This window comes from Notolabrus celidotus, chromosome 14, assembly GCF_009762535.1.
Source record: "Notolabrus celidotus isolate fNotCel1 chromosome 14, fNotCel1.pri, whole genome shotgun sequence".
Lineage (NCBI taxonomy): Eukaryota > Metazoa > Chordata > Actinopteri > Labriformes > Labridae > Notolabrus > Notolabrus celidotus.
The window spans coordinates 4,640,228-4,664,147 of record NC_048285.1 but is presented as its reverse complement, the minus strand read 5'-3'; the positions used below and the strand labels follow the sequence as shown (position 1 = coordinate 4,664,147).

Here is a 23,920-nt window from a genome sequence, read left to right as displayed (position 1 = left end):
ATCTTGTTGTATCACGTTGTATCACGTTGTGTCATGTCGTGTCATGTCGTGTCGTCATCTTGTATCATGTCATATCACATCTTGTCGTGTCGTATGACATTTGAAGTTCAGGGTAAAGCTTTTCCTCAGCATCACATGAAAGTTTCACAGGTTTCACAAAGTTGAAAGTAAGTAGACACAGATAATCATCTGTCATGGGTTTAACTTTATTTACTAGTATATTAACACATTACATGCTACAGAAAATAAAAAGGTAATTTGTCAATCGTCTTGAAAGAATATAGTGTTATAATAAAATGGCACAATTTGATATTAACACAGTTCCCGTTGGCATTTTTGCCACCCCTTCCTTTGCATGAAAGGAAATGAATGACTTCATGCAGGGCTACTAAAAAAATACTTCTTGGTGGTTTCATTGGCAACACAATTTTTAAGATGAGTCATGAAGGTGAGCACCTGCCGAGTGCGTGTGTGAGTGAGAGAGAGTAGCGTGATTTGATCAAAAACACACGGATGGACCTCGTAGAAAAGCTGGCAGTAAACAAAAAGTTACTTTCCAAGAAGTCAGCCAAATATTTTCTTAATAAAATAATTTTTAACAAAAGTTTGGATAGAAAATCAGGCAAAGTTCAAAGGTCATGAGAGCTTATGTGTGGGAGAAATCAAGGAGAATTAAAAACCCTAAAAAAAGAGCAATCATCGACGCAGATGAGCGTGAAAGCAGTAAGTGCAATCTGTTTCAATCCAAATTTCATCTCCTTCAAACTCATCATGCAGCAGAGTATGCTTTGAATTCTCTGGATGCTGCGATAGTGCCACCTAAAGGCGAGAGTGCACCTGCCAAAAATACAAAGGAGCTCAAATTCAAAGTCTGGCAAAATTTAAGCCTGCTTCATGTTACACAGAGTGATGATTGTCAGGTGTCAACAAAAAGACTGATTCAAAATAAACAGAGGAACACATTTTTAGGGGGGAGGAAGGCAATTTGGACCAACACATAATTTGCTCTTCTAATTGTCTCATTGATTGGCAACACAAACATGGCAGAAGGTAGAAATAAAGCAGTAAAAAGAGGCGGCTTGTGCATTAAAATGAAGAAGGCTTTAAATAAAGAAGGCCGAGGGGGAAGAGAGGAAGAGGAGGATGATTTTAAAAAGGGTGCAAAGTGGAGGCATGATTATAAAATGGTTAAAAAGAAAAAGGGCAGGTACCAAAATAAAACCATGGTCTCCTTAACGAGATGTGAACACACAACGTTTGTCTGTTTCTGCGAAGGAATATTCAGTGAGTCGAAAGTATGAGAAGACGCTACGAGCTAACATGGTGGACAGCCTACATTCACTCTGTTCAACTTCATCCAGACGCAGAATGAGCACACACGTGGCCTCGAGAGGGCTGGGGGGCGAACAGATGAGGCCCCCCTACTCCCTCTTTGAGTCACCCATCGCTCCCTCCCGACATGCAGCAGTAAAAAGTGAAAACACCCAAATCCTCCCGGAGAAAAAACAGAAACCAGCTATGAAGAAAACTACAAATATAACAAAAAACAATATCTTAGCATGTAATGATAATCACATAGTACATCATTTCATAACAATATGTTCTTTTTTCTTACAAAAGACTACTTGGTGGTACTTGGTCATAGTAGATGGGTGAGTCGGGCTGAGGTGAGCCGGGGTGGGAGGTGTTACAGGTTGAATGTAGTGTTGCCTTTGTCATCACCTCATAATAGTCTTGAAGTTTCTCAGGTTTACCTCCCGGGGGGCTGCTCGTCTACGGCTATGAGGACTACATGAAGGCGATCCAAGCTGCTGGTCTCAACTCAGGTGTTTCCTGTGTTTGGTATTTTGGTGTTCAGGGTGTCCTGTCGGCAGCGTGTCTTTCTGGGAGATAAGAGTTCTAGTGTTGAATCTCCCCGCTGTTAAAAGCAGTGTTACAGGTCCTCTGCTCTTGTCTGTCACGGTCCTGTTGAGCTTACAGTGATGCTGCATTCATGTCCAATTACAACAAATATAGATGCAAACTTCTAACCTCCAGAAACCTTAAAAATCAGCTTCAGTCTGACGTTGCAAATTTTAAAAACCTTTAAGCATCATTTTAGCAACACATTTCTGTCCAGGTGTCACGTGTTTCTAATTTCCTGAACACCTGAAGGCACCATCGAGAAGGAGCCAGGGTTGAGAATAACTGCGATGCATTTATTCTTAATAGAAATGCTTCTATTTGTTTTCCTGCCAAGTTAAAAGGAACAAAAGTCTCACTCTTAGCACAAAGCCAGGAAGTAGGACTTAAGCTCTCGTGTTTGATTGCGAACAAGTTTACTCAATCAGTACTTCCATGTGTTTTAACCCTGTTGATTAAAGGAGCAGTGCACACACTTATTAAACACAGTGTGCGTTACAAACCACAAATCCTGTTCAAATTAAGTTATTGTGATCTGGTTTAATCGCACCTGATGAAACTCACACTGACTGAAGCTCCACAGACGGATTAAAGACAACAAGTTCACTTTACTTCTCTTATACTTCTCTTATACTTCTTAATTTATCTGTCCTGTAATAGCAAATTACCTTCAAACAGAGATGCAATCTCCTTTAACCTTTGGGAAGAAAGCGAGGCAGCATTTTGGAACAATTTGAAACTATCCTTTCAAAAAAACACCTTAAGGCATGGATGTTTTATTATGTCCAGTGTTCGGTTGTTTTAAAGGTTCATTTGATGCTGAAATCCTTCTTTTTTAAATTCTGGATCAGGTCATCCGGCTCATTTTGTTCTGGTTGTATAAATAAAGTCTGGATTTGGTTGACCATTTCCAGAAACAGACCTTTAGAATACCTAATCCAGATTATTAGCGCTCCAAAAGGACTACATGTTTGACTTTAAAGACGTTTGGTGAATAATTCTAAGACGAAAAATCCTTTTTTACAATCTTAAAATCCCTCTCATTGATCCCGTCTTTGAAGTGATTCCAAAAATCAAGAACTAAATATTTTTCAGGGTCAGGATAATCTGGATTCTTTTAATCAGAGTTTCTCAATCCGACTCAAAACTGTTGAACACAGGGAACCAGCTTGGCTCAGTTGGTAGCTTAGGTGCCCCGTGTACAGAGGCTGGTCCTGGCATGATTTAGTGCACGTCATTTCCTGTCTCTCTCAAGCTGTCCTTTCAAAATAAAGGCATAAAGCCCTCCAAAGAAAGTCTGAACAACAGGAACTGGAAGTTTTATCCAGATCCTGATCTTTGTTGTCTTTCAAGAATTGATCCAATTCAATAGTTTTAATCTGATGAGATCACTTCTGAGGTAAACCGCCACCCCAGTGGACACGGCAGGTATTGCAATGACAAATTCCCTTGCCGTCCACAAAATGAAAGGGACATTTAGATTTTTTTTACGTTTCAAACAGCAGAAAAGTGTCATGATGCCATGAAGGTTTGACTTTCGGAGGTTGTGCTTTAGCTAAAATTCCCTCAACATCTGAGAAGTGATCTCAACATACCTCAGGAGTAAACCCTGAAGCTGGGACCTTGTTCAGTGTACACACCAGCCCTCATCTACAAGTGGAGTATTCTGGTTTTAATAATACATCCATGATTTAAACACCTCTCTCAAACTCGTCTTCCTGTTTTCCCATTGGACATGAACGCAGCACGAGAGGATCTGCAGCTCTGTAACCGTGATGATGGATGAGTGCAAGGATGAGAAATGACACATTGCTGCAGAGTGGTAATCTACTGGCTCCAACACAGGAAGAGGAAGTGGTTGAAGTCTGCGGCGAGGAGTCTCCCGAGGAGTGAGTGTCGATAACGTATCCATGACGGAGACGTGAAGAAGAAGAGGGAGGAGGAGGATCTACAGGGTGTTTCCACGTCCACGGATCAGGGGAGTGAGTGCACAGCTCCACAGTAGAGTCTATCTCTCAGGTTTATGTCAGCACAGGTGGAGGATGAAGGAGGTGTGAGTACTCAGAGGGGAGAAATGGAGTGAGAGTCGGGGGTCCATGGAAGGCCTGTTTGTTCTGTTCTCAGTGATTCTATGAAACTGTGAGTGGGGAGGGGGGAGAGGGTGCGTGTGGGGGAGGGAGTAGTGAGGAAGGGTCTAATACTAGTGTCCAGGTTGCGGCCCGGCCGTCCGCTCTCAGCTGAGCTCGTCCTCGGCATTGTTCTGGTCCAGCAGTTTGACGTGCGTGAAGGGAAAGTGGCCGCGCTTGCCTTTACATTCGCCCTCCCACTGGCCGTTCACGTTTATTTTGGTCACCTTCACGAGGTCGCCCACCTGAGGAGGGAGGAGAGAGGAGAGGGGTCGATTATTCAATACAAAACACTGTACTCATGTTTTTAAGAACAATTCAACAACCACACCCTGTGGAAGTCACCTGTGGAGGATACAAGCTGACGAACCAGGAGGTCCAGAGTCTGCCTGTTTTCATTTGTTATGAATTTAAAGAGAATCTGTTCAATCAAAGGAGCTGAGCCCCGTTTTCTTTACTTGTTCTGAGGTCTTAATGACGGATTAGTTCACAAAGCAGGTCGCTTCCCCTGGCAGTTGATGGCTCCAACTTACTTCTTTGGGTGCCAAAAGTACATCCACTAAATATGCTCATCTCTGCCGCTGATGGTTGCAGATTATTGTTTTCTTAATGTCTGATGTCATCCCTCCAGAGATCGACCTGTCAGTTATGCAGTGAGGAGCTTTTTCCTGAAACCAAAGTCAGCTTTTGCATTGTTCTTCTCAAAGCTACCAGACCTCATTCACAAAACAAACGTCATGTTACGGCTAAGAAGAGGAGGAGTTGTGAAGTAATGCATGTTCAGTTTAGTGTCACACAGATATAGTTTGTCTTGAGTAACATTTTAAACCTCAAAGTAATCCATCAAGACTGGTAAGGAGTTCTGTTTTGTGTCACCAGGGTCTGATGGGTTTGAGGAGAGAGTGAGTGAAACAGTCTCTTCTCGTCTTTTTCTTTCTCTCATTCTTGTCAAAACATCTCTGGGAAAAATTAAGAGACCACTGCAGAATCATCAGATTCTCTAATTTTACCATTTAAAGGTATGTGTGAGTAAAATGAAGATTTTTGTTTTATTCTATAAATACTGAGAACATTTCTCCCAAATTCCAAATAACAATATTGTCATTTAGAGCATTTATTTGCAGAAAATTCATTTTTAAACAACACAATATTAATGTTTTAAAACTGATCATTGTGCAGTGGTCTCATTTTTTTTTCAGAGCTTTTTTTGTCTTTGTTAAATCTTTTTTTGAATCCTTGCTGCTGCTGTCTTCCCCGTCCTTCAACAGTAACGACACGTTTGGTTCTGCGTTGTCTTGCACGATATAATCAAATCTTCTCAACTGTAAAAGTTGTAATTCTGTCACAGACTTCACACTTCAATCTTTACCCGTACTGTCTTAACAAAGTCACATTTTAAGGGATATTCTTTACTCAAGTAAGGACCGTGTTGCAGCCATTATGGCTCGTTCTCCAGCTGCTGGTTGAAGGAAGTCATTCGTGCATTTTAAAAACTTTTTGCACCTTTTAATTATCGACAAAGAAACGGAAAAAGGGCTCGGGTTAGAGGAAAGAAGCAACTTCAAAATGTGACACTGGTGGATAGGAGACTTATACTCCAAGTCCTTCCTGGCTTTTTTATGACTTTTACGATTATTTTGGGGCTTTTCTTTCATTACTTTAGAGGACAGGACAGTCGATAAGGGAGAGACCTGGGAGGAGAGAGAGGGGAATGAAGGGCAGCAAAGAGCCGCCCACTTCCAGGAATATATCCTCTGTTCATGGAGCGACTATCTAACCCCTGAGCTAGGACCCAACATCTTTTAAACAACACGGATAGGTTTTTAAAATGAAATAAAAATAAAAGTCTCCTTCCAGCCCCTCAGTCGGGTGCAGACGTGTCTGATCTCAGTTGACCCGCTCAGGTCGAGGAGTGTCTTTCTCCTGCGTCACTGAGCAAACATCGACTCACGGTACGTTACAAAGTTCACCTTCATGCAGGCGTAGACCGACTCTGAGGTTAAATCAAAGTTTACTCCACTGCAGGCTCAAAGTCTCTGTGTGATAACTGATCCTCTGTGTGATGTAACCGGCAGCCTCTGATTGATTAGAGTTATCTTAATAAAGTGTTTATGACACCGGACCTTTAACACCTTGAATAACGCTGAACACAGCTGAGCAGACTTTAACACGTGAAAGAATTCAGACTGAATCATCACGCCTGGATGAATGATTAGAACGACAAGGGGCTGATACTGTAGAGATCAGTGAGGAAATTTGTAAAGAGTATTTATGTGTTGGACCCTGAAGAGCATACAACAGTCAGAAGAGTTACCTGAAATGAAAGAAGCAGCCAGCTGGTTGTTTACCTGATCGTCCAATCAGTGTTTAAACCCTGTTTTACTGAAGCTACGTCCACACCTTTAAAAAGATGTTTTTCTCTCCTTTTTCAAAAACATCCCGTCACAGCTGATGTGTCTCTGAATATTTCCCTGTCCACATGTCGATGCAGAAAAGTTGAAAATGTCTGCACAAACATGCCGAGCCAGTAGGTGGCAGTAGGGTGTCATCAGTCCATCAAATCAAACACGACAGAAGAACATCATGAACATGGGTGTCGAGCGTCCTCTTGAGCGAGCAGCAATGGTATACTGATGATGAACAGCGAGGTTTCCTTCTGCACATGAAATGTAACCTATTGGTACAGAGCAGACGCAAACAAAATGGTAGCCCGCTGCATGCACAACACATATAGACAACAACTGCCATGCACAAGTACGTCAACATTTCCCAAAGTGTTTGTTTTTACTGTCTAAACAAAATGACAAAACTGAGTTTTCAAAAATCTCAATTTTGAAAACCTCTGTTTCCAACTCAGTTAACATTTGGACGTACCACCAAAACGAAGAGAACAAAACTATGTTATCAGAACTATCCACATACGTGTGGACCATAGACTTTATAAAATATGGACGTAGTATCCATGACGTCACCCATCTGAAGCTCTGTTTTGAGGCCAATCGTCGGCGGGAGCCATATTGCTGCTGTCAAGTGATTGTGACGTAAAGAGGCGGGCTTTGAGCCTCCTAGTCAACAGCTACAGTGTTCCCGCCTGTCAATCATGTCAGCTGTGCCTCTCATTGGAAGACTGGTAATCTCAATATATTCCAAATTGCTGCGTTAGAAAAAAAATCACCCGCACAGTGTGAGCTGATCAAGAAATGAGTTATCCAGACTACACTGGTCTTTTGAACCAGACTGTAAACATGTTTATTTTTGCTGTAATGGTTTTTTTGAATTGGTGTGTATGTGGTTTCCGGTACTTCCGGAGCCAGCCTCAAGTGGATCCTCAATGAACTGCAGTTTTTAGCACTTCTGCATTGGAGTCATATTTTTAGACCGGAGGTTGCCGATTGGTGTGGATGCAGCCTGGGTTTTCTCCTACACAACGTTAAGAAGCAACAGATCTGTCATGTAAAAATACAACAGTGTTAACTCAGAGAGACTGCAGTGTGAGGATTTGAATCTAAACTATCGGCTGCTGTGTGTTTGAGTTGATTGAGGGTTACCCTGATGTTTCCCTGCACATAAATAAACCTGGACGAGCTGTTTCGGATCCATAAACCAGAGCATGATTTCTCCTCACTCTGTCTGCCTTGTGAATTTGTTCTGAGTAACATCTGACTCGTGTCCTGCAGGCATCAGGAAGTGAAGAAGAGTAATGTCCCTGTTTAAAAGCAGTGACTGAGGAGGGATGTGTCATGTCATGAATACACCTTCAGAAGCATGTGTTTTAATAGTTGTGTGCCTGTATGTGTTGTCAGTAATGATCAAATTTACAAGAAGTAATGCTGATGAAGAAACTGAAGCGAGGAGCGTCAAACAGGCAGAGGGAAAAACGGAAGGAGGCGGGCGGGACAAGCTGCTGTGTGTGTCAAGAGAGGAGCAGGTGTGTGTGTGCAGGGAACGTAAGCGCTGACAGGAAGCAAGGTGTGCAAATAAAAGACGTCTGTGTGCACACATTAAAATAAGTGGAAGAATTAAATACAGTTTTGATGATGTGTGACGTAGCTGGACATAAACAGATTAAAATAAAGGATTGATTTGCTGAAATGTTGCCCCCCTCCTCCAGGTGCACCTTGACTCTGCAGGAAACTGACTCATTCTTAACAGCTGCAGAGTTTCATCATGAGGCGTGTTTTCACTACAGGTTAATCTGACCTCTGCATTAATAATGTATATCGCTAACAATGCAATAAAAGCGCGTTAATTGTCCCTGCGCGGGTCTTTAGGATCGGCTCAGGACATCGAGACGTGTTACATCAGGATTCTTTAAATAGGAGGCAGTGAAACGTCTACATGGTGAAATGCTTGCAGACCTTATCATCCTTATGTAACCGGCCACAGCCGTCGACACAGACGGGTCACAGCGGGTTGATGATTTAGTGGGTCGCAAAGTACGCAGAGTCGTTTGAGCTATTTTGGCTCCACGTGTACGAAATATCCCGAACACTGATTATGTTCTGTTATTTAATATGCAAAACCACAAACTGGGACTATAAACGTTATTAAGCTGGGGAATAGCGAATCCCTCGTCACTACTTTGACGACTGACGTGCCAAAAACTCCAAATTTATAAGGATTCAGTTCTGATCCTGAGCTGTGTGCAAGAAACTGTGAAGCTCTTTCATGAATCTGTTCGTATACAGAGACCTTTAAGCGAGGAGGCGTCTTTACTGATCTAAATCAAGGAGGCGTTTAATCGCAGCTGCTTCAAAAAACGCCAAAAAGTCATTTTTATCCATTTGTTCCATGTTTCAGAAATGTTGTTGCAGATATTTGAAATTATGAAGAGGGATGCATGGACCTGCACGTCTCTGTGGACCATCAGCATCAAATCTGATTGCATTTGGAGAACTTTGCACCCTAAGATTTGGGAGCTGCTTCAGTCCACAGAGCTCTGGTAACACATGAAGCCCTAACTCATGATGCATTCAAGTTTTTTTTAATGTCTATAACATCTGTGTACCCGTTCAAGCCTGTAATCCTATAGATGCAGTCGATGTCAAGTCATATTCAGGGGTGGGGCTGACTGTCTGCGTGTCTGCGTGAGGTGACTGAAAGTGACAGTCAGCTCACGGCACTCTTTGATGCCAAGGAGTTGATCAAAACTTACTAAATGTGTCTGATGTATCACCAAACTGGATTAAATCAGGCTTTAGATGCTGAGCTTTTTTTACGGTGAGAGCGGCAAAAACTGCAAACGTCAAACAGACATCTCCCGGTTGTGTTTTTGTCACTAACGCACGCCGGGGGTAAAAATCCTCAATGAAACTGAGACAGATGCATGGAGGTTCGTCACTGTCTCGTTTTCGTCATGAAAAACCGAGTTGTTGATGAACATTTATCGTATCATTGTGCTGTGATGTGTGTATGGGTGCGCACGTGTTTGTGTGTCTGTGCGCGCATCAGGGCAGAACTCTGCCATGCGCGATACAGAGAGCACATGAGCATAATGACATCCTGTCATGTAGCCTAAATAAGATAAATGACATAAGGGTATTTAGTCTGTTTAATAAAAGAACAAGTTTAAGACCTGATCTATAAGAGAGGTTACCCTGAATTACTTCTGCTGTGATCTGGCGCTATGTAGAAAATAAAATTAACTGAACTTCCAAGGGGGGCGGCTGCCGCTGTTGGGAGGTGCCCCGCCCCCCCAGTATATGGGTAGGGGAAACACTGTAGTCAATGTGTTAACTTCCACTGGATCCACTCCGTTGCGTTTCGGCTGCATCTCTGATCCGGCAGGTCGGAGTCCTCCGGATCAGATACAAAAGACTTCTATTTTTACCGAGTGCCGGAGCACGACGCAACAATCTCAACAGAGCAGATGGAGCGGGACAGGAAGTCAGGCACCAAAACAAAATGAAAACATCCGGTTAATTTTCAGAATAAAACACTCTGTGTTATCACCAGATCGTATTTCACTTAAAGGCCCTGTGAGGAGTTTTGAACTGGCTGAGAAACAGACTGAAAATGATACTGATGCCTCTTTAAGACCTTCAATAGCAAACAAGACCATCAGCAGCAACACTGACACCTTCTCTGTTGGAATTTTTAATGCCTGAAACCGTCCTGGGGGGGTAGGTGCCAGACCAGATGATGGACATCTTGCTTCAGAAACAGCCTTTATTTGACTGTTTTCATGGAAAATAACCACAGTGCCTGATAAAGTTGACTGTTAAAAGACAACAGGATGAGGCTTTTGTTGAAAACACTACTTTTGCATGTATAGGACAAGAGATAAGAGGTATCACTTTGTCCACAAGGGGGCGCCAGAACCGATACAAAACAAAAGTTCCTCACAGCACCTTTAACTACAACAACAAACCGTCATGATGAGCAGAGCCAGGCCTGGAGTCAACAGGTCAGAGGTTTTCAGAGGACCAGAAAGACAACATGGATGAGGAGAGGAGGAGGAGAATCCTTGATTCAGTGATTACTGCTGTAAAACTTCGGTCACATGACTCCAGCTGTCCGGCGCCCCTCTTCCGTGCTGCGTTCTGAAAACACAACCGGCTAGTGTTGATGGACGAGAGAGCACAGAGCAGGACCGCAGCGGACAGGAGACAGACCTGATCTGGTGGCAGTCCTGGGTCAGTGTTAACTGGATGTGATGTTCTGTTGGATGTCGACAGAATTGTGCAAAATGTTTGCATCCTTTAATTTCTGTTGCATTAAATTTGTGCTTTGAAGCACTTGTTTTTAGAGATGTTCTTGATGTGAAGCAGATTTGTGCAGCCTTGTTTCCAAAGTCAGATTTAAGGCCTGACCTTTACTTTCATATCATGAAGCCACTACAGGTTTATCACTGATGTTCTCTCTGGTTCTGCATGGTTTTTAAAGAGCAAACTTTTCAACAGAAGTGATAGTTTGTCTTTGAGAGCGTGCTGAGACGACACAGTTTAAAATCTCTTATCAAAGCATCACAGCCGACAGACTGTATAGAACTTATCGATGATGTTTAATGATGTTAGATATCGTTTAATGAGATTGATTCTGAAGGAGAAGAAACGGCTCCCTGAGGATCTCTAAGGAGTCAATAATGGCTTCTGTTCAGACACTCTTTAAATCTCTGGACAGGAAACACTCTATCTTCAGCTCCGTTCACACGTGCATTCAGACTCTTGAATATGTCTCGACTTTGGCTGCATGCGTGAGCTCGTACGGCCCAATTTTTCACCCCGTCTAGGGAAAGTCTGCAAGACATCAGGGTGTGAACGCAGGAGGGGAACGTCAGGACAATTCAACACCACGGCCTGCAGGGTAATGATGTTTCTCTGCTTTTTACTCCTCCTGCTCTTGTTGCATTTTGTAGAAATGAAACTTCCTCTTAGACGTCAAAGTGATAGAAACACAAACACTCATCCATCTCATCATGCACCACCAAAATCACCAAAACCAAGCATATTATTCCAAGATGTGAAAATGCATCCAACAGGAACATCCATCAGCTGGGAGGTGAACGTGTGAGCGACAACTTCCTACAGATATCAGTTCTTAGATGTCCTGGAATTGTCGAGCTGATGCCCAGAGTTCATGTGTGAAGGTGTTTCAGTATTTCATGTTTCGTTGTTCTGGTTCAGGGGTTTCTGAAGTTCTCTCTCTTGCATTTGTCTCAAAAACTACAAACAGGGACGCAGATCTTCACCAAGACTGAAAAAGGACTTTAAAATCTAAATGTAATTTATCCTCTGACGACTGTATGACATCCAAAGACAACATGTCCAACATTTAAACACAAGAGATGAGCATCCAGTAGAGACAGAGACACAGCGATACACGGTTCTCCTGAGGCAACAAGACGAGGAAACGTGAGCTAATTATTAACCGTCCACCTTGCTGAGTCACTTCTGGCCCACTAGAGCGGAGCAAACATGCAGGTCACAGAGAGGAGAGTCTTCCACAGGTGGGAGCGGCACACACCAGCTCATACAAAAAGGATCTACCTTTCCTGTACGAGAGCAAACGTAGACCTCCTTGATGACAGATGAAAGACGAGTCATTCGACAAAGAGCAAACCAAAGGTTGAGTCTGGATGAGTCTTTACGGGTCTCTCTGGTGTCCAGCAGGGCGGGAGAGAGACTCTGAGAGTAAACAGCCTCTGGGTTTCACTCCTGGCTCTGTTTGACTCCTGGCTTCAGAGAGAGACCAGAGGAAATGGTCCTGTTCCCAAACACAAACTATTTCCTTCCCCCCCCAACGACCCGCTCCGTGGGAGTCCCGCTCTCGCTTCCGCACAGTTTAACAGCCCAGAGATCAGGGAGCAGAGCGCCGAGGCAGACTTCTTAATAGGGTGTCCTGACGGTTTAGATCAGGGAAGAAGACCAGATCTCTTAAAGCTGGGGTTGGTAGTCAGATTTAGATACTCTTTTTGTTATATTGGTTAAAATGATCGATGGAAATCATGTGTTCTTTAAAAAGAGGTAAAAAAAGCTGCTATCTACAGCCGGAGTAATCCTGGGATAACACCAACCAATCCCTGACATCAGGAGCCAAATGATGAAACCAATCAAACCCTGTTCTGCCCGCCTCCTGCGTACATTTCATGTTTGTGTTTTTAACTTTCACTATGAGAATGTTTTGGTGTTTTCTTACCACTCAGTGAGACATGAGTTGACGTAGTGCAAAACACAAACCATGTGCTGAGGACCTTTTTTGAATCAGTCACGATTATATGGTCAAGAATCAGTGGCGCCCATGCATGTGAGCGGGGGGGTGTCGTTTTGGAGGAGCTCCAAGGGGAGGGGGGGAGAGGTTAGACGGAGTCCTGAGGAAATGCTACATTCAATTTCATGATATTTTTCCGTGTCTACAAACCGTAGCTTTAAATCTGTTGCTATACCTTTAAAATATATGATCATAGTGAGTCCCCCTGCAGCGCTCTTGCAGCGCACATAAATGTAGACACTCTCTTAAGACTCACACGTACATGTAGTCTGCACCAGCTGATGAAAGCACGAGTTCATCTGCACAACAAGTTTCCTTCAGCACGTTCTCAGAATCCCTCCCACACACACACACACACACACACACACACACACACACACACACACACATTTACCTCTAAGGCCAGGGCGGTCTTGTCGTAGGCATTGGGCACCCTCTTCTGTATGGCCTTGGCAAAGACAGGTCCGTTCTGGAGGTTTGGGAGGGGGGTGGGCTGCGCGTACTGGCTCGGGTCTCCCAGCAGAGGAGCACCGGACTGGGCCGCAGAGCCGTCAGAGTTCCCTACCATCGCCATCCCTCCAGGCGGCGCCCCGGGTACGCCGGGCCCCGCCGCTGAATTCGGAGACGCCGGTCGGTACTTCTCCACGTACGGCACAGGAATCATCCCCGCCCGGCCTTCAGAGTTCTGGGCGTTCCACCACTGCTCCTCGGGCTTCTCCAGAACTCGGAGAACGTCGCCCTTCCTAAACGGCAGATCCTCCTCGTCGTTGCCGGGGAAATCGAAAAGTGCTCGCACGTATTCGTCTTCCAGGCGCGGCGGGGGGCCTCCACCGGGGCCCACGCTGATAAAGGAAGTGTGTTTGGACTTGTTGATGGGTTCTATTAAAGTAGTGGTGTCCAAGTAGTGGATTTTGTAGAACTCTAGCAAAGCAGGGAGAGCCTCGAACTCCTGGTCGCCAATACGGAACCTCGGGTGAGCCAAACCTGCAGAGAGAGCGAGGAATGAAGAGGAAGAGTCAGACACAGAAACGATCTCAGATGTTTACATGCAGATAATCTTTCTATTTATGCAACCAAGCACGATGGAGGTGATTTCCAGAATGAGCAGGAAGGGGTTTTGTTTCCTTGTTTTATGTTTTGTTCCACCGTTCATATTCGTGTTCCTTCTAAAGACAGATCTGTGTTGCAATGGCATGAGGAACAAGTAAGGTCCTGCAGAGGGAAAACCCGGCACAGATAGTAGACCACGTCCGGTTAAAGTCTGCCATTGTGACCGGCTATCTGAGGGTCAGCAGGTAAATTCTGCTCATTTGAATGGAGCAGCAAACCAGGAGGACTCACATGAATACAGTCTGCTGTTCTCAGGGTTTCAAAGAGAAAACTGAGGAGAATTATCCCATCTCATGTGACTTATTATTTCAGAATCTAACAACTAAAAACCAAACATTCAGTCTGTAAAAGACGGCCTCAAAAACATTTCTTATGAGGATATTTGTCTTGCTTTTCGAAGTATTTTCCACTGTGTGTCTGAATTATTAGGTTATGTGTTAAAAATATTTTAAAGTCTTATATTTAACAAGTTAAGAATTTAAACGACTGAGGGAGTTGGACAATAAAATCTCTAAACACTGCAAAAATTATCAGATGACAGATGACAAGTATTTTGCAATGTTTTAATTTAAAATGCAATTAAGTTTGTGCAATTTTCTCAGTGTTTATGAGGTGCATTTTCAATTTATAAAGGAAAACTTGCCTTTAATAGCTTGCTTCCACTTTAAGAGTGTCAAGGTTACTTAAATTAGTGAGTTATAAAGAAGTCTGTGTGTTTTATTGCAGCTGAAATGCTTTGAGTGCTTCTCCTGCATGTGCGAAATGTGTGCAAACCTCATGCCTCCTCTCCTGTGATCATTGTAACACTGACTTTTTAGATATGAAAGCGTGTGATGGTGTAAAGCATGCTGGAGGCGTGGTTGTAGTAATTGTACAGGTTTGATTTGGGATGTGGTGCTGGGGCCCAGAAGTCCTGGTGACGACCCTGTGAGTAAACGTGCAGTAGCAGTGATTTGCAGGAGCATTATGTCGTGTTGTACTCCGTGCATTATCAGTGTGAGCATGTGGAGAGAGTATGAGGCTCTGAGCTGCAGCTTGTGCTCCAGTATTAAAGAAGCACATGTTTGCATGAGGTCTGGCCTGCTGTAGTCTCCTTAAAGATAGTAGAAAAGCACTATTGCGCATCTGCTTTGGTGCAAGTCATGCAAGAATGGTCACACCACCATGCCTAGATACGGAGCCCATCCGGACCCTGTGCAGACTCACCTGGACCGGATTGTCGGTTGTTGCTGATGCTGTTTATTATGTAATGCGAGACTTTGGAGTTCTCTGATACGGAGAGCACGTAGTCCCCGGGGCTGGTGATGGAGTCCCGGACCAGGAATACGCCGTGCCTCTGCCCCTGCAGCAGGGACACAGCCTCCTGCCTGCTCAGCCGACCCCAGTACCAGCTGCCGCGGTCCTCGGCGTCAAAATTTCCGGCCATGATAACCACTCAAAGCCGAGGCTTCACCGGGCCTTCCCTGCTCTCCCTCCCGTTATCCTCCGCCGAAGCTTCAACTCATACAAAAACTTTAGCGCCTAGAGCTCGGTGAGTAAACAGGCGACCTCCGCAGCTGGCCGTGTGGACATCAATCCTCCGAGATAAAGCATTAACCTCGGACTTTACTCCCTCTGCTTCGCCTCAGAGCTGGAAACGAGCTCCAGGGATCCTGTAGAGCGTTAAAGAGACAGAATAACAGACTCAATCCAGCGACGGTGACAACTAACTTCAAAAACTGAAATGGCGGATACGGGAAAACAAAAAAAGACCCCACTCACCGGATGTGACGTATAGGTGACGTACGCCAGACGCAGCGTTGTCAGTTTTTAAAATAACTTTATTTAAACATCACAGACATTACATTAACAGAAACTGAGATTCAATAAGAAATACAACTATTAATGTAATAATAATAATAATAATAATTATTATTATTATTAATATTATGATTATTATTATTATTAGTAGTAGTAGTATCATTATTATTATTATTATTATTATTATTATTATTATTATTATTATTATAATTATTATTATTATTATTATTATTATTATTATTATTATTATTATTATTATTTACCACGTGCAATATTGTAATTTATTCTATAACATATTTTATTATTATATTCATCCACTAAAATTTGCACTCTGGCTAAGGTTAATTAATTTATTCATGTCTTAAAAGTATATCTACACCTTTCTTTGTACAGATTGTATTCTTTATTTTTATTTCTACTTAGAATTTTTAAGGTTAATTTTTAGGTTTCTATATTTATTGTCCTTACTGTCTGTTGTGTCCTTACTGTATTGTTGTTAAGTACCAGTGTTCCATTCACCACGTGAAATGCCTTGTGTGTGCAAGCTCACTTGACAAGAAAGACTTCTTGATTCTTGATTCTAGATTCTTGATCATTGATAGGACTGGGGCGCTGGTGGCCAAGCGGTCTAAGCGCCCCACATACAGATGTTGCCGTTTTGACTCCTGGCTGCGACCATTTGCTGCATGTCTTCTCCCACTCTCTACTCCCCACGTTTCCTGTCTCTCTTCAGCTGTCCTATCAATAGAGTCAAATAAATAAATGGTAAAAATAATTAAAAGATAATTGATAGGTGCTTGCCTGGGTACTCAACGACACTTTACATAAAGTGTGAAGAAAATAAAATAGAAAAAACAAAATAGAAAACAAAGACAGAGGTGGGAGGGAGTAAAGGTTTTTTGAAGAGGTAGATTTTGAGTTGTTTTTAATGAATGAAGTCAGTCAAAGTTGAGGATGTGTGGAGGGAGGGAGTTCCGGAGAGTTGGGCAGCAATGGCATAGTCTCTGTCCCCCAAGGTGCATTGCTTGGTCTCGGTCATAGTGGACAGGAGATTGGCATCTGATAATCTGAGGTGGCAAGATGGGGAGTGGCTTTTGAAGAGGTCGGTCAGGTATGAGGGGATGAGGTTACTGAGGGATTTGTAGGTGATGAGCAGGATCTTGGACTGGATTTGGTGCTGTATGGGGAGCCAGTGAAGATGCTGAAAGATGGGTGTGATATGTATATGTCAACAGTAAGTGTATTAGCCACAAGTTGTGACAGTCAGCTCGGCCCCTGTGTTGAGAAAGCGTCTGTAAAACCAGAAAGGAAGTTTAGCCATCAACCACTGCAGACAGAGTCAACTCTTCTCAGCTCATTTTAACAGACTCAAACTAAAACGCTATTCTCGGTGTGAGTCTACGCTCTATTTGGACATTTTTCAGAGCTCTACTTTGCTTTCAGATAGCTTATTCGTTTTTGCACTACTCTTAGATGCGACACAAGTCTTTCAAGAGGATATCACTTCAGGACAGAGTGCCTGAAGTTCCCAAAAGTAAAACATTTTATCTTGTGGACACCAAATAATATTCCCTCAGATAATTATTTTGTGTGCACAAATTAACATATTTAGCACACTTCAGGTGCCCCATACTTATGGATTATCCTGGGCAATAAAATTAAGATTTTATGTTGTGTTGAACATTATTCTCTTTCTCTGGTAATCCTCTGTTTATTCTTTATTCATTCAGATACATAAGTGTGAACTCCAGGTTCAGTGTATTTTGTAATGAGTAAGGGTTTACCATAAAGGCCCCTGAAGTCATGACAAATTAAAACGCAGAGACACTTTTTAGTTAAACACAATTTACAAGAAAACGCTAGCCCTTTTAGTTATTTCTTGTATCTTTTTTTAAAATATTATTTCAGTTGCCTGTATCTTTATTTTCCCATCCATCTCAGATATGCACCTGTGCCTTTTTTAAGTATCATTAAGATATCAATGTCAGGTTGCTTGCAGATGTTTTCTTGATCCCAAAAAATATTTGAAAAAAAAAACAACCTGTTAACTTTTGATTTAATAATAAAGTCTCCATCCCTGTCGTCTCACATTGTTTGTTTGTTGTGAAATCTAAAGCCATTAGTGTTTCACCAATTCTGTGTTTCCACTGGAGAAAGCTCTCCCAAAGACAAAATAAGCTCATTTCTACTTAATAATGTCTGGATTGCAATTCATGAGCTTGGCCACTAGATGTCAGCCAAACACTGTCAGAAATCCATGAAAATTCTGACGTTGATTCTCTCAAACATAACTGTTTTTATGTGACATCACTTTCCCAACTTAATCACTTAAATCAATAAAGAACTGACAAAATTAATATCAATAAAATCTAATTTATTTTACAGTATGTGGCAGTTAGCTTTGTAAAATCCTGTTTTCAAAACATTGTATAAAGAATAAAACCTGGTGCAACATCTGACTCTAGATGAAGTTAGTTGTCACCAGGTTAGTGACATGATTGGGTGTCAGAGAGGTATTTTAGAAGTAGAGATGAGGACTGTTTACCCCTCTGTGAAAGAGTGCACTGATAAATAGTGAAACTGTTTAAAGAGTAATTTCACTCAGGGTGAAACTGTAAAGAGTCTGACAGTTTCATCATCTATAGCACAATCCAGAGGATCACAATAAATGTCTGTATGCATGGGACAAGGCTGAAAAGTGATAACAGATGGTTGTGATCTCCGGGCCTTCAGACAACACTGCATTAAAAATAGGCACAATTCTAAAGTGGATAAATTGTGCACCAAATTCACCAACATGGGTCTGAAGTAAAAGAGCCTGCCAGCAGTCTGACTTGTCCCCCAATGAAAATGTTTGGTGCATTATGAAACAGAAAATGTGACAGATGTGACCTTGAACAGTTGAACAGCTGATATCAGGCAAAAAAGAGGACAACAGTTAGCTTTCAGGATGACAGCAGGTGGTCTCCTCAGAGTGTGTTTAAAAGACAAGGTCTGTCCAAACTTTCTTTGAAACAAATTTTTCAGACCAAAATATTTTCTTTGAGCCAGGCTGTAAACATGTTTATTTCTGCTGTAAAGATCAACTTCTTTGAATGGGTGTGTATGTGGTTTTCAGTGTTTCTGCAGTCAGCCTCTAGTGGGCACTTGAGGAACTGCAGTTTTTAACATTTCTGGATCTGCTTCATATTTTAAGACTGGAAAATTGCCATTTGGTGTCACAGGATGCTTCTAAGATCCTTTTGAATGTCTTGTAGATGTTCTGCCTGATATATTTATGATTGTGATTAATTTGTTTCACTTTTTGTTATGTGTTGTATTATATCAAATAACACATAGATTATACTGTTTCACACCATTAAAGATGCATGAATTAGTAAATTGTGGGTGCAGTAGATGAAGTAAAACACACACAACTATCCACAGCTCACACAGCTGAAGAGTTGGATGCTGATAGATGCTCCTCCACATCGAGGCTCCCACACTGGATGCAACTGACGCCTACAAACTAAACTTCTGCTGTGGATTCAGATCTCAAGCAGCTGCAACATTCACACAAGAAAATGCAAGATTCATTTTTTGTATCATATAATTTATTGGGATCCATGACAGAGAATTAAACAACTTCATCTGTAAATAAATGCACAGAGCATCATTCTCGAAGGATCGCCTCCATAAAGTGTCATAAATACAAAATTCAAGATGTAAGGGAGCTTTGAGGGTGACAGAGGAAGAGAAAGAGGATATAAGAGAAGTAAATTTAGATTGAGAAACACACACAGGAGACACGGAGAGAAAGCAAAGATCCAAGGCTACAGACACTCTTCAGGGTCAAGTCTCTTTTCAGTGTATGAGCAGCGTCCTTGAGAAAAACACACACGTGACATCTTTACATCTAAAGCATCCACATGTCCTCTGAGTCCAAGGTGAACACGTTACTATCACGGTTAAATATGAAGGAGTGAGTCACTCTGCAGGAAGTGATGTCTGCTGAGGGGAGGACAGTCTGAGGTATCAACAAAGTATGGATTCATGTTTCTACGTGGAGCTGCAGTGAGAGAAATCAATCTGTATCCTCTAATAGCAACACGAGAGAGGAAGGCCGACTGGGTCATCTTTATTTTCTAGCATCTTATGGGCCAATAATTCAAAAGTAAAGTACAGGATATGTTTCAAACTGTTACAGATGCACACTGCATTCAATTCAGAAAGCAAATGTGTCTATTTTTCTGTATTTGGGACAAACAGGAGCTCTCATTCAGGCCACTCCAGTTTCACAATGGTTTGGATTTGAGACTTGACTCAAATCACTGAATCAAGGATTCTCCTCCTCCTCGTCTCATTCATGTTGTCTCTGGTCCTCTGAAAACCTCTGACCTGTTGACTCCATGCCTGGCTCCGCTCATCATGACGGTTTGTTGTTGTAGTTAAGTGAAATACGATCTGGTGATAACACAGAGTGTTTTATTCTGAAAATTAACCGGATGTTTTCATTTTGTTTTGGTGCCTGACTTCCTGTCCCGCTCCATCTGCTCTGTTGAAATTGATGCGTCGTGCTCCGGCATCCGGCAAAACTAGAAGATTTGCGTAGCTGATCTGGAAGGCTCTGATCTGCCGGATCAGAGATGCAGCCGGAACACAACAGAGCGGATCCAGTGGAAGTTAACACATTGACTAGAATAGAAACCTATCAGATCTGATGCTGTGACAGATCGGAGATGGACCAGACACAGATCTAGTGTATTTTGGCCGTTGCAGACATCTTTCATAAGATTTCACAAATCAGGGATATTTTTAAGAGCACGAATAACAAACTTAAGAAATCTAACGTTGGATTTAAACCCTTTGAGGCAGGATCATGAACATCCCTTCAACACTACAAAAAACTCAAGCCCACAATTGTCAATATCTATTATGACCTATACTGCAGCCAGTCAGCAGGGGGAGCTCTAACTCTTTTGGCTCCAAAGGGATAACTGGTGTTCTGTCCATTCAGGAACAGGTGTTGCTAAATGTATTCAGAGGTGGTTTAAAAATTGCATAATAAGCAGCTAAATTCCCTTTAAAGTCTATCTCAGTAATCTGCTTCATTAAATAATTTCTACGTATGACTGACACTCTGATCGTGTCATTAAAGGCTTCATTTTTGCAAACACAAGCAGCGTGAGAATTAATGTCTTCTGGAGAAAAGTGTATCAACTGCTTCAAGAAGAGACTCTCTCTTATAATGTTTACAATTTTACAACCTGCTCATCTCCACCTCAGCGCCACAGATAAAAAGTCACCTTCACCCTCCCTCCGTTTTTAAGTTCTGTTCATGTACACACATATTGCTCAACGTGCTTACAACACACACAACATTTATTCCTCTCTGAATCTACCGTCCAAACACTCACCTCTGCACAGATAAAAACAGTTTATACTCTATATACTCTACATCCAAAAATACGGCTTGTTTATTCAAACTTTGCATGGACCAGAGCTGGCGCATGGAGGAAAAACACAGGCTGGGTGAGCGCTACATACTGCCAGGAGATATAAGAAGTTTCTGTGGAAAGTATCTGTGAGTGTGAGCTATATCAAAACACAGAGCTGAAGGTGTAGAGTGAAATATGACTGGATTGTGAGTTTAAAGGCTACTAAATATTTCCTTTGATTCTTAAGAGGGCTGCGCTATGAAGAGAGTTCGACGTTATCATGCAGAGAAAACGTATGAATCTGGGATGGTCTGCATGTGTTCTGCAAACTAAAGGGAGAGGACCAAATGTTGCATTACCATGGGGGCAGTGTTGAGCAGTTCAAGCTAGACCAGCAAAACTCAATGAAGAAGAATTCTTTGGAAAAGGGGGGAGCAAGCAGCAACCTCTGGTCTAAAAATATGAGGCCAATGCGGAAGTGTTAAAAACTGCAGTTCATCGAGGATCCACTTGAGGCTGGCTCCGGAAGTATCGGAAACCACATACACACCAATTCAAAAAAGCCGATATTTACAGCAGAAATAAACATGTTTACAGCCTGGTACAAAAAAACTGTGCAGTCTGGATAGCTCATTTCTCGATTGGCACATATTGGAAGGGGGGTGAATTTTTTTCTAATGCGGCAATTTCAAAGATATTTAGAATTACAAGTTTTCCATTAGGAGAGGCACAGCTGACTTGATTGACAGGCGGGAACACTGTAGCTGTTGGCGAGGAGGATCAAAATCGGCCTCTTTACGTGACACTCACTCGACAGCAGTTATGTTGGTTTCAACATTTCCAATGCCGCCACCGATTGACCTCAAAACAGCGCTTCAGAAACAGATGGGTGACGTCACGGATATGATATGACTCTTCTTCTTTTGACTCTGAAAGGTGCCCCCTAGTGGATGCATTGTTTAACTTCTATCCCAATATAACGGTTAAATCGTCGAGTACGTAAATGACGCATAATTGACCCGTTAGCCTCGCTTCATAGCACAGCCCTTAGCTCTTTGTGGGACGTCATCTTTCATGACACTTCACCGTTTCCTTACAATCATCATTCATCTCCTGCACCCTTCTCTGCATGAGTTGTTTACTTCTTTTGGTTTCAGCTTACTAATTTCATCCTCATGCACATTTTCATCCATCAAATCAGGCTGCATCTGTTCACTGCTTCAGAGATTCATACCAAGCAACCTTTTGATTCGGTCTTCTCATCCATCTGGCTCGCTGTCGTCACCGTTCTGTGGGAGGGAAACGGTTTAAACATTTCCACTGCTAGTTTTTGGCAAAAACATTTCTCAAAGTGTTAAAGGGCCCTGATTAGTTTGTGTGTGGCTCAGTTTTCTGGCACACAGCAGTAAGGGGATGTGTGACAGGCACATGTAGGTATAAGCAGGGTTAGCAGGAGGTAAGGACCTGAATAAAGGTTAACATTCTGTACATAAAAGCCTCACGTGATATAATTAGTCAGTCTATCCTATCGTAAGCATCCTCTTCTATTAATACTTCAAATAACAGACAGCTCAACCAAACAGACGTCCTGCAGGGATTGTCGTCTTGTGTCACGGTCACAGAGAATCACCTGAATGAAGCCGTCACTCTGCAAAGATCTGCCGTCAGATCAGCTGAAGGAGCGGCGGGTGTTTACGTCCAAACGCTACTTTCTCTTTGACTTTGAGCATGCTCAGTCTTGCACAAAGGACTGGACACAGGAAGGGAAACACAAGCAGGAAGCAGCAATCAGGTCAGGTGATCCGATTGGTCTGTTGCCTCGTCTAGATCGTAGTCCTCCTCCGCTCTCATTGGCTCGGCAGCTCCGGAGGAGTGCAGTGATTGACTGGAGTAGGACATGTGTGAGGAGCGGCTCTGCGTGTCATCCTCGTCCTCCACCACCATCGGCCTCCTGCCTGTCAGCTGCTCTTTCCTTTGCTCCTCCTCCTCCCCTCTCCGCCCGCACCTCCTCCTCCCCACCTTCCTCTGCTCTTCCACCGTCCACATGCTCTCGTCCTCATCCTCCTTCCCTTGCACCTCGCGGTCGAAGTCCAGCAGCTCCTCCATCATCTCCTCGATCTCCATCTCTCCGTCCAGCTCTTCCTCCACCTCCGACCGCAGCTCGCCCATGCTCTCGGTCCGGTTGGTGTCGTCTGTCTCCTCTTCCTCCCCAATGCCTCTCAGCCTCTCGGGGGGCTCGCTGGCCTGACTCTCTCCAAACTCCAGAATGGTTGGGAGGTTCCCCTGTTTTGGACAGCGCTTCCTCAGGCTGACCAGGAACGGCTGCGGCAGGGAGAAGATGTCAACGTTGTTTCCCAGATCGATCCAAGTCACGCTGGGGAAGCTGCCCGGATCCTACAGGGGAGAAAAGTAAACATGCTGCATGAGATCAAATCCTACTACACTTGAGTTTGCAAACACTGTGTTTCATACATTTAATTTGTCCCTGGTGACTGTAATGTATGCTGACTTATCTGCAACAACATGAAGGATCAAATTCTGCACATTCAGAAAGGTTGCAAATGCAAACACGGGTGGAAATAAACAAATAGGAAGTATTGCACTTCACTACATCTGACAAAGCATTTTTAAGTGAGTCAAAAAATACAGTAAAAAGGGAAAGAGAAGCAAGCTATCAATCAACGGTGTCCAAGCCAGTTGAATGGCTGATGTCAACCACCTAAGACTCATGCTAACGGACATGTATTTGTACATTTATTTACAGATCTAGCTTCCCCAGGTTAACAGCTCCTCAGTGGAACATTGCTTCCACAAAACGATGCAAAATCAGAAAACCAACCCATAAGAAAATTGCTC

At 42.9% G+C, this 23,920-nt stretch overlaps 2 protein-coding genes across 3 annotated transcripts in view; both read right to left on the bottom strand.

Moving 5' to 3' along the window:
- Nucleotides 1-185: 185 nt before the first annotated feature.
- Nucleotides 186-15,584, bottom strand: crk (v-crk avian sarcoma virus CT10 oncogene homolog). The gene is made up of 3 exons (XM_034700812.1): nucleotides 15,054-15,584; nucleotides 13,132-13,721; nucleotides 186-4,273 (listed from the first exon to the last, which is right to left on the bottom strand). Exons 1-3 carry the CDS (start codon nucleotides 15,271-15,273, stop codon nucleotides 4,136-4,138), a joined length of 948 nt encoding a protein of 315 aa, XP_034556703.1. The 5' UTR covers nucleotides 15,274-15,584; the 3' UTR covers nucleotides 186-4,135.
- A 4,164-nt stretch (nucleotides 15,585-19,748) lies between these two features.
- The window catches only part of lrrc75a (leucine rich repeat containing 75A), a 59,071-nt gene continuing 54,899 nt past the window's right edge, over nucleotides 19,749-23,920 (bottom strand). For both annotated transcript variants that reach the window (XM_034700375.1, XM_034700376.1), the window contains exon 5: nucleotides 19,749-23,458. In XM_034700375.1, the coding sequence (XP_034556266.1) occupies nucleotides 22,853-23,458 (606 nt within the window). In that variant the 3' untranslated portion in view covers nucleotides 19,749-22,852. The remainder of the gene's footprint in view (nucleotides 23,459-23,920) is intronic.

Excerpts from the sequence above, each read along its gene's own strand:
- crk (XM_034700812.1), bottom strand. The coding sequence starts at position 15,273 with ATGGCCGGAAATTTTGACGCCGAGGACCGCGGCAGCTGGTACTGGGGT. Across the intron at positions 13,722-15,053 it reads CAACCGACAATCCGGTCCAG|GTTTGGCTCACCCGAGGTTC; the intron begins GTGAGTCTGCAC and ends CTCTCTCTGCAG. Across the intron at positions 4,274-13,131 it reads AGACCGCCCTGGCCTTAGAG|GTGGGCGACCTCGTGAAGGT; the intron begins GTAAATGTGTGT and ends CTCCCTCCTCAG.